This window comes from Epinephelus lanceolatus, chromosome 17 (assembly GCF_041903045.1).
Source record: "Epinephelus lanceolatus isolate andai-2023 chromosome 17, ASM4190304v1, whole genome shotgun sequence".
In the NCBI taxonomy this organism is placed as follows: Eukaryota; Metazoa; Chordata; class Actinopteri; order Perciformes; family Serranidae; genus Epinephelus; species Epinephelus lanceolatus.
This window is the reverse complement of record NC_135750.1, coordinates 40,231,137-40,242,500: the sequence shown is the minus strand read 5'-3', so window position 1 is coordinate 40,242,500 and position 11,364 is coordinate 40,231,137. Positions and strand designations below refer to the sequence as shown.

At 40.8% G+C, this 11,364-nt stretch overlaps 1 protein-coding gene across 1 annotated transcript; it reads left to right on the top strand.

Annotated features, from left to right (window-relative positions):
- Positions 1–3,373: 3,373 nt before the first annotated feature.
- LOC144458394 (uncharacterized) lies at positions 3,374–7,603 on the top strand. Its single transcript, XM_078160837.1, has 3 exons — positions 3,374–3,587; positions 3,941–4,652; positions 5,115–7,603. Exons 2-3 carry the CDS (start codon positions 4,052–4,054, stop codon positions 5,186–5,188), a joined length of 675 nt encoding a protein of 224 aa, XP_078016963.1. The 5' UTR covers positions 3,374–3,587; positions 3,941–4,051; the 3' UTR covers positions 5,189–7,603.
- Positions 7,604–11,364: the final 3,761 nt, after the last annotated feature.

Sequence of the window (11,364 nt, the reverse complement as noted above, 5' to 3'; positions counted from 1 at the left end):
CATAGAAGTCTGTAAGATCATCTATTTATTTAAGTCTGATGGCTGTGGGTATAAAAGAGAGTGTGTGTGAGAAATAAACTCAATCAACAATCAAGCTTTTTCTTTATTAAACTATATTAACACATTTATTAATATGCTATACTATGTTTTGTATTGTGTTTATACAGTATATACAGTATAGCCTATATATATATGTGTGTGTATATCAATCAGTTCAATCAATTTTATTTATAAAGCCCAATATCACAAATCACAATTTGCCTCACAGGGCTTTACAGCATACGACATCCCTCTGTCCTTAAGACCCTCACAGCAGATAAGGAAAAACTTCCCAAAAACCCCTTTAACGGGGGAAAAAAAATGGTAGAAACCTCAGGAAGAGCAACTGAGGAGGGATCCCTCTTCCAGGACGGACAGACGTGCAATAGATGTCGTACAGAACAGATCAACATGATAAATTAACAGTAATCCGTATGATACAGTGAGACAGAAAGAAAGTGACAGAGAGAGAGAGAGAGAGAGAGAGATGCAGGACAGATGGCAATGACAGTAGCTTACAACAACATTAATGAAAGTAATAATATTATAATATTATAGTTATAGTTCTGGCTACTGTGGTACAATATGTTGAAAGTATGTATTAATATCTGGCAGTATACATGTGTGACAATAATCATATAACAGTAGAACTATGACTAATGACTAATGATGGCAGCAGCAGCAGGAGGCATCTGGCAGGACCACGGCAGCAGCACAGTATATGTGTGTGTATATCTATATGTATCTATATATATGTGTATATCTATATCTATCTATCTATCTATCTATCTATCTATCTATTTATTTATCTATTTATCTATTTATCTATTTATTTATTTATTTATTTATTTATTTATCTATCTATCTATCTATCTATCTATCTATCTCTCTATATATATATATATATATATATATATATATTCCACTCTGGGGTTGAGGTGAATAAAATAACTGTGTTGTGACCTAAATAACATGCTGTTGCTATCTGCAGAAAGTATTAAAGCATGAAATCCCGCATTTTTAATGTACGAACGCATCCTGTATCATAACTACATGTGTGTCGTTTGTAACAAACCAAACCTCGTGAAAATCAGTTGAAAATTCAGTGAGTTATTCTATTTTACTTGTGCATACAGCTCCTTCCTCAAAAGAAGTGAATGCACTGTGGAGGCGAAGCAAGACCCATCCAAGATGGTGGCCGGCGAGGACGCGCTCAGGCAGTCGATGCGGCGTCTATGTATATATGTCTATGGCCTCCAGTGTCAGGCCGCTCGGGACAGGAAGTGCACGCAAGAAACTTCAAAATAAAATCATGTAGACATTTTTGGAGGAAACGGCTTTGTCGTCGATTTATATTTAATTAAACAACAATGTAACGCGAGTCTGTCAGCAACTTTATTGCATTACATTAACTGTCAAAATGAGGTATAGGCCTAAACTCTGTCCATATTTAAGTTCATAGGAAAATATTTAACTTGTTGATTGGACAGTTGGAGCCTCTCTTCCAGTCTTTGTCAAAAAAAAAAAAAAAAAAAAAACACCTCTCATATTTACCATTAAATAGTTTAACAGTAGGCCTAATGTACCTAAATAAGATATTTTTGAACAATTGAACACAAGAAAGCTGATGCACCTGCTCAAAGGCTTATACATAGCCTATGTAAACTTTACAGTAGGCTAATCTCAGCACACGTAGAGGGCAAGAGTAGTTATTTGAAACCATCAACCAACATATTAACATAATTAATCTAAGATTGTTTTTATTGCCTCAGCATTTCATGTAGTCTATAACATTTATTAAATAGGTCTACATTATTTTGTCTATTGCATGTTTCCACCTGATTCTTTTATATGATATACTTATTAATGGTACACAAATAAAATAAAATAAAATATACCGGACTGAAAAAAAAAAAAGAAACACAGCAGGACTCGAACCCGTGCCGCTCCAGTAAAAATTGCAATGGGTATTTGTTGCAGAACTCCTACCAAGTGAGCTATTGAAGTAACTTGCAATTTTGCAGTTTGTAAAAAGTACCATACAGTTTTAAGCTGCACAAAGCACCGTCAGCGCATAGACAAGTCTTTATGTGCTTAACGGTCCCGTGAAAAACGATGAAAAACGATTCATAACCGGACCCAGACAGGATGTGAAAAGTGGACATGTCCGGCCAAAAGAGAACTCTTGGTCACCCTAAGTTAAAACTGGATTTTAAAATGCACTAACCTACCTGTGTTCTTCATGGTATAATGAAAATAAAGTATTAGGTGGGTATCAGGTGTTGATTAAATAGGAAATGAAAACACACAAAATAACAAAATTTAATTCTGTTGCCTTTTATTCAACAATTGTCCTCCACCTTTGGTCGACACTGCCAGGTGTCTGGTTTGTGAGCAGGAAGATAACTCCTTACTAATTTATCCTTGATGGTGGGGGCCCTTCTAAAACTGATACCCGGCGGTTCAGGGAATACCTCTTGTAAAGAAGGGTCACTCTCAATGATATCCCAGTTTTTCTTTATAATGTGTTTGATCTGGACAGCTTCTTTGCTGTAGCGAGTGACAAAATAGGGTTTCTGAACTTGTTCCTGTTTAGGTTTAGGGCTGAGCAAATCCCTCCTCTCCAGTGATAAAGCTCTATTATGAGCCTGAGTAAGAAGCTCAGATTTATACCCTCTCTGTCTAAAACGCTGTTGCATGTCCATGGACTGATTTAAAAAATCCTGATCAGAATCACATATACGTCTTAATCTTTGCATTTGTCCATAAGGGATATTCTTAATGAGCAACGGGGGGTGAAAACTGTCTGCATGCAATACAGTGTTGCGGTCAGTTCTCTTTCTAAAAATGGAGGTGTGCAAGTACCCTTGGTCATCTTAAATAAAATACTTAATATATATATATATATATATATATATATATATATATATTAAGTATTAAGTATTTTTGCATTGTGGTATTGATACTTTTGATCTAAGTAGCCTACTTCTTCCAACATTCAACACTGTAACTACAACAATCATTGGACAATGGCACCATCTAGTGGATAAGATCCGCAATAGAAGTTCCCACAGAAACACTGTTAAATTTGGACATGGACTTTTAAATTTTGCAATTTTGAAAGCAGGGCACAGCTTAGACACACTGTCGAAGACTGACTGTCGAAACCGGTTTGTGTGAGTAGCCTGTACCAGTGAGGCATTAAAGATATCAGAAGGAGTGTTGCTGGCTTCTTGTTCTTTTTACACAGCTTAGGCCTAGTCTATTCAGCACAATTTCAATGCTGCAGCTGCTCAAAAGAAAAACAAAAAGTGAATCCAAAGGATGAGCATAGTACAGGCTATGCACTGTACTCTGTAGTTCCCAATATACATGAAAATAAAGACACGTTAACATATAAAACATGTAAGCTATTGAAAGACACTGACGTGTATTTCCCACCCCAGCCCGCTAGGTGGCTGTACCTACACTAGTTGCCAACGGTTGCCAACTGCTAGTAACAGAAGAAGAGGAAAAACTTTGAGGCAACAACAACTTGGATTTCAAGGGTGAGTTTCTTATCAAAATCGTCTTATTAAAATTTTGAAGCAACCGGAGTTGATACTACGGCAGCCGAGACGTACATAAAAGGCTTTTCTCGCAGCGCCGGCCGCGCTAGAAATAGAGCAGTGGGCTGAAGTAGAGCGGCGCGGTGCATCGGCCGGCGCCGGTGTGGGTTTGTTCATAGAATATAGGCCTAATGGAGGCGGGCGTTTTGACGCGCGGCGTATGGCTGCGGTGTGTGTTGCACTTCAGTTTTCCAAGCTACCCGCTGATCCATACTTCCAGCCACATCAGAATAACTTCTGATTTACTTCTCTGCACACTTGCTGGCTCTTTTCTTGCTTTTAATCTGTTTCAGGTTTACTGATGGCTCCCGCTACAAAGTTCGTGGAATTAAAAACTGAACTCCAGTCCATAGAGCGCTTTATAGCTGACATCGCTGGAACCTGGGGATCCTCAGCTGTCCCAGATGTCCACCATAGCTCCTGCTGCTGTTCCCGGTTCAGTCTCCACTTCATCCGTAGCCTGTCTGGAGCCTGCGGTCAACCAGCACCCCACGGCTCCACATCGTGCAGACGATGATCCCGGTCCAAGCTCCACTACCTCCTGGTCGTCTGTTGTCAGAAGGAGGAAAAAACTGTCTCTCCCTCTCTTCGACCCTCCTAGCATCCCACTCACAAACTTTTTCTCCCCCCTTGCGTCCTTTCCCCCCGAGCTGGTTTCTCCCCTGTCTGCTCGCAGTGCAGCTCAGGTTCGAAAGCGCTCCTCTCCCATCACCCTGCCCCTGGACTCACCGTCCTCTCCGGCGGACTCGCCGTCCTCTCCGCTGGCTCCCCTGGGATGTAAACGGCCCCGTTTATCACAGTCACAGCTCGGAAAGCAGTCTTCTAATCACACGCCGTCCTCACAGCCAGCTCACCTGCTCAGCGCACCAGCCACCGCTGTGGTCACCGAAGACGTCATCCCAGACAGCGTATCAACAGGTAGCCTCGAGCCGTCCCACCTGCCAGTCGGTGCACCGGTCACTGCTGTGGCCTGTGATGACGTCATCCCCAGTGGCGACTCACCAGGTGATTCACTCAACTCTGCCCCTCCTGCAGCTTCAGCCACTGTGTCTAATAGCAGTCTTCTATCAGTCAACCTGAAATCATTATTCTTGGTGATTCAATTGTGAGATCCGTTGTACTCCCAGGTGCGATCACTTACTGTCTCTCTGGTGCCAAAGTTACAGACATTTTAGAACTGACTCCTGTGCTCATTGATCTACACCCCTCAGCACACATTCTGATCATTCACGTGTGTACTAATGACGTCATGAGAAAGCAATCAATCCTACTCCATGACCAAATTGAGTCCCTTGCTGTACCTATCCAGAGCCTTGGTAAAATGTGCATTTTCTCTGGCCCCATTCCTGTTCCTTCTAAAAGCCGTGAACATTTCAGCCGTCTCTACAGTGTACATGAATGGCTGAATTCTTTCTGTATTGCTACTGGACATGGTTTTATCAGTAACTTTGACTGCTTTTGGTCCAGACATGACCTCTACAAACCCGATGGACTGCATCCCAACACAAAGGGTATTAAACAACTCACTCACAACTACATAAATTACATTGCTTTTACATGTGATTGATGTTTTCCTTAGCATGACCCTACCATAGTGTCCACTCCCATCCATTTTAATGAGCACATCTCACTGGGTCCTGCTGAATATGTCCATACCAACACTATGCCTGTCAGGGTAACTCTTAACCGTGCTAACTGTAGACCAAAAGCTCACTCATCAGCTGTGAACCCTCTGAACTTAGTCACTATAGACTGTCATACACCCAAGTCTTCCAGTCACCATGACACTATTGACACAAAATTTAATGTCTTAAATACACGATCATTAAATAACAAAGCACCTCTCATAAATGATTTTATTACTGAGCACAATATTGACTTCTTATGTCTGACTGAAACCCGGCAGCAGCCGAATGAGTATGTAGCCCTTAACCTAGCTATCTCCTCTGGCTATATGTACATTGACAAGCCACGTACAACTGGGCGGAGTGGTGGTATTGCGGTGCTCCATCGCTCCTCCTTTAAGGTTTTAACTGTGCCTGTACAGCAAATGACATCTTTTGAATGTCTTTTTTTAAAATTCACTGGTTCACAGCCCCTGTTACTTTTGCCTATTTACCACCCTCCCAGAGCATCCACTGTTCTCATCAGGGAGCTGTCTGAGCTACTCACCTCTGTATGTCCTATGTATCCATCCATTCTACTCCTTGGTGACCTCAACATACATGCTGACTCCACAAAATGTTCATTTGCTGCTGAATTTTTAAACCTGCTCCACTCACTTGAATTTTCTCAGCATGTTAACTTTCCTACGCATGCTAAAGGTCATATTTTGGATCTCGTCTGTTCCTCTGGCATTTCCCCCTCCAACCTGTATGGCTCTGATTTATCTATATCAGACTACAAAGCTGTCTTCTTCCTAGAATCCCTGCCCCTTCACATCGACTACGCGCCTCTTGCACTATCACTTACCGGAATCTAAAGAATATTAATATATCTGCTCCAAATAACATGCTGGGCACTCAACTCTCCATTGACTACAGTAACTCATCACCTGATGAACTTGTCTCCTCATAAAATCTACTCCTTGCTGATTCACTGAATATTTTTGCTTCACTCAAAACACGCTCTGTGTCCTTCAAGCACTCTGCTCCATGGTTCACTCCTGAGCTACGTAAAATGAAGGCTGCTGGTCATCGACTTGAGCACCTTAGCAGGAAAACTGGACTGCCTTTAATGAACACATCACTGCCTATTCACCTTTTTCCTGACTTGATTCCTGACTTCCTGTTTCAAACCGGAAGCCGGTAAAGCACTTCCGGTTTAACGGTGTTTACGGTTGAGCTAGCGGTGAAAGCCACCGTAAACGCCGGCTTTTCGCCATGGATATGACCCAAATGGACAAAAATCGGAGGTGGATACACAGTACAGCTGTTTTAGAAAGTCGTGAGGACACCCGTCACTCCTCACGGAGTGGGTAGATGACATAAAGCAATGGCCCGATGTTAGCTACATCGACATTGTTAATTACTTTGTGTTTTCCGAAGGTGTTGATGGCGAGGAATTACGGAATTACAAAAGCACAGAAGCATATAATTACCTGCATAGTAACAAAATAGGTACAGTACTGTTAAAGAAACACGGCGAATTTTTATTTCTGAAGGCAGCAGTAGAGCCCAGCCAGAGCATCAATCAAGCTAAACATACAGCGTGGGTCATGCTAAAGGAAAGTGGAGTCGTGGAGACAGTTGGCTGCTCATGTATTGCCGGGTTAGGGAAATCATGTAGCCATGCAGCAGCTATTCTATGGAAGGTATTCATAAACCCAAAATATGTAACATTTATTGTTTGATTTATTTATATATATATATATATATATATGTATATTGTTGGGAATAGAATGATTTTATGTGTTTTACTATAAGTTGTGTTTCACTATATAAGTTTTAGATGTGTGAACAATGAGAATACTGAGATGATTTCAGCTGATCTGAATGTGTTTGCTTTGCAGAAGTGGAGAAGTACAGGAGAGGAAGAGACATGAAGTCTGAGGAGCACATACCGCAATGCTTAGATAATTAGTTTCATATATGGTAAAAAGAATAGAAAGTGATGTACAGATAGTAAGGTCCAGCACGTGTAGGGAGTTGTGTTGTTCTCTTGTCTTTCAAAACAGGAACCACTCCCCACCGCCAGCGGGAAGGAGTCAGATTAACATGAGGCAGGGGCGTGGTGTGGTGAAGGAGGAAGTGGAACTGCCAATGAGAAGAGGACAACGCCTTGCGTGCACAATGACACTCTGTTACGCTCAAATATACTGGGTCAGGGAAAGGACAGGAGGTCAGACTTCGTGAACTGACACACCTTTGTTGTTTGTCAGGGACGTGAAGTTGAGACCCAGAGCTCTGTAATTTTATTCCTTTACTGCTTAATAAACTACATTAACTGAGACCGAATATCTTCTCCTATTGCTTCATTAAAGAACACGCAGGACTGAGCTCACACATAGCACATTAGAGAGTAGGATGAGACTCTTAGTCCAACAATATATACAGTACAGGCCAAAAGTTTGGACACACCTTCTCATTCAATGCGTTTTCTTTATTTTCATGACTATTTACATTGTAGATTCTCACTGAAGGCATCAGAACTATGAATGAACACGTGGAGTTATGTACTTAACAAAAAAAGGTGAAATAACTGAAAACATGTTTTATATTCTAGTTTCTTCAAAATAGCCACCCTTTGCTCTGATTACTGCTTTGCACACTCTTGGCATTCTCTCCATGAGCTTCAAGAGGTAGTCACCTGAAATGGTTTTCCAACAGTCTTGAAGGAGTTCCCAGAGGTGTTTAGCACTTGTTGGCCCCTTTGCCTTCACTCTGCGGTCCAGCTCACCCCAAACCATCTCGATTGGGTTCAGGTCCGGTGACTGTGGAGGCCAGGTCATCTGCCGCAGCACTCCATCACTCTCCTTCTTGGTCAAATAGCCCTTACACAGCCTGGAGGTGTGTTTGGGGTCATTGTCCTGTTGAAAAATAGACAGTGTAGACAAAGCTCCTATCCAACCACTTTTTTCCCTCAAGAACACCTTAATAGGAAAGTGTTATAATGCCTCACCATCTGCAGAACAACCTAGCAGGGGAAACAGTGCAGTTGATGACAAGATTTTTCAGCCACACCAGGTACACAGTTATGGTCTCAGCTGCGACCCATGCAAGACATTTTACCAGGCATATGTTGAAGTTTGTGATGCACAAGCAGCTCAACTAGAATTAGAAACGAGAGAGCAAAGTGAGATTTGTGGCACAACTGTAGAAAAATCAGACTTACAGCAAGCTCAGCAAAAAAGGTTCCTGTACATGCAGCCACAAGCAGTGACAAATTTCTTTGTGAGCACATATACCCCTCCTTTCGTGGCAACTATGCTACTAACTATGGTAAAGAAAATGAAGTTAAAGCTTGCCGTCAACTGAAAGAACAGGGCATGAACATTACTCACAAGGGCACTGTTGTAAGTGTCCAAGAACCATGGCTTTCTGCCAGTCCAGATGGGGTCATTGACACACGTGTGCTTCTCGAAATAAAATGCCATGCCAACCCAACTCTCACTCACTGATCAGCTTACTCAGAAATGCAGTGATATCAAGCTAGTAGATGGAGAGCTGCAGCTGCAGAAAAGTGGCAGCAGGGGATACTACATGCAAATACAGCTTACAATGTTTTGCACAGGTCTAAAGTCTGCTACACTTCTGATCTGGACACCCAGTGAGCATGTTTCTTTTACAGTGCAGTATGACGAGGCGTTTGTGCGGGAGCTAGTAAAGCGCTTGAGAGGTTTTTACTTCTCACGTATGCTACCTCGGCTTGTAGAGGAATATGCTGCAGGACGGCTTAAGCTAAATGAAAGATACATTGAAATAATGGGCAAGGTTTAGTGCACATCTGCACATGTGGCATGAACATTAATGTGTGCCATACATTAAGCGAATTGGGACGACATTCATAGTGAAAATGATGATCGCTGTTTGCCAAAGCTCAAAATCCACAACCCAAAGATGTTTAGTTTACTGTCATAGAGGACAAAGGAAACCATAAAATATTCACATTTAAGAAGCTGGAATCAGATAATTTGGACATTTTTTCTTTAAAAAAATATTTATTATCGATTGTCAAAATAGTTAGGGATTAATTTAATACTTGACAACTAATCGATTAATTGTGGCAGCTTTACATTAACGGTGACAAGAATGAATTGTTACTGATAGCACTACATGTACATAGTTTATATTATGCAAATGAAATGCATGAGTATTTGCATTCTGTACAACAGAGTTTAAACAAATTCAAAGTAACATTAAAGGTGACATGGATTCATTGTTTTAAGTGATGACAGTAAATGTATACAGTTTATACATTGTAAAATGAAATGCAAAAATATCCACATTCTGTACAAAATAACAAACATGCAAAGAATGTTCACATTAAATCCATAACTCCCTACATGTTTTGTACCCATCCATCTTTCAACTATTACAGCACCATTTCATTTGACAGTCCTTTACAATGTCCTTAATAGCCCTGTAAAAGTAGTCCGCACATGTTGATTTCATGCTGATTTATTTCTAATCACGAATGAGATCCTCCCTTAAATTGGCAAGAGCAGCACATATTCTTAAAATCTTGTCTGTTTTAGGAGCCATGCTGATCGGAACAACCTGTGATAATATTTTGTATACTTTCAAACGTCTGATTGCTCTTCCAACATGAATTTTTACATGTGCAATTCGTCTGGTGCCTGTCACCTGTTCCTCAGTTAGTTGTCCACGTTTTTTGTAAAAGAAGGCATTACCAATTTTACTTTTCTCTCAAACAGCAAATCTTTTATGGTAAAGCCTCTGTCCGCCATTACCTCATCTCCAGGCATTAAGTAGTCCAATATGCCTGAGTCCATGGTGATGAATTTGTCACTGCATCGCCCTCCATGTGCTGGAGAAATGAACATAATTAGTCCACATGGGGCAACCGCTACCAGGTATTTCACTGTGTTATGTGAATAATAATGGCTGTATGATTCCCCTCTTGAATCAAGATTTTTGGGTTTCTGTAAGAGGCTTTCACTGCAGTCCACAATGCATGTTGTATTAGGGAAGTTACTCTTAAAAGCTGCAGGCATGGTTGCACGAATAGTTTCTTTTGGAAGCCATGGAATTAAAGGTCGCAAAACTTCCTCTAGTTTGTCAATCCAATATGAGATTATTTTGCTAGCCATGCTCAGTGATACATGAAACTGTCTACTCAGATCACCTACTACACGGTTGGTCTTTAATTTCATAAGTGTCATGAGAAATTGATCTCGTACAGACATTGTAAATGAATTATTGGCATACCCTTCCAAAGCTGACACAAGAATGTTAAATGTTTCTTGGGATATACCAGTGTAGAGCAAAGCATCAGCATCATTTTGAAGCAGGAAGTAGCCAATCTCATCACACTGAGTCATCTTATCCTGCACGTCTTTTCTGCTGGCCGTCTGGCAATAATCATGATCCTGTCGTGCAGGGTCTGCCCACTGTGTATGGACCGAGCGCATCTGTGGTTCAGGGGGATGTGCAGGACTTGAGCTCCTGGTCTGGTCTGAGGCAGCTGAAGAGAAGTCAGGTGTACAGTCTGAAAAACACAAAAGTATGGCTAAGTTACACACTAGTAACATGTCAAAAACAGAGACACGCACATCCCAATGTCCATTAGGCTGGGTGCTGGATACATATGGAAGTCATAGATAAAACGAAAAAGCATTTTTTCGTTTTATATAAGTTACACACTAGGATAGTAACCACTGTAGACAAGCAAGTATAACATGTCACATGTTGAACCCAGTAGAGGGCATTGCATTAAACATTTTACCTAAGTAAAAGTACAAAAGTATTGGCATCAAAATAAACTGGTCTTGAAGTACCAAATGTAAAAATACTCATGCAGAATTGCGCATTTCATAATCATATCATTGGACTGTAATTAGTAATGCATAAATTTGTTCATAAATTTAATGGTGCAGCTGGTAAAGGTGGGCTGAATTTCATTACTTTATATGCTGCTGGGTAGCTTAACCTATAACAATACATCATAATTTACCAGTTAATGTATGTTTTGTATTGATAATTAAATCTGCAAGGTAACTAGTAACTAAAGTTGTAGTGGAGTAAAATGTACAATG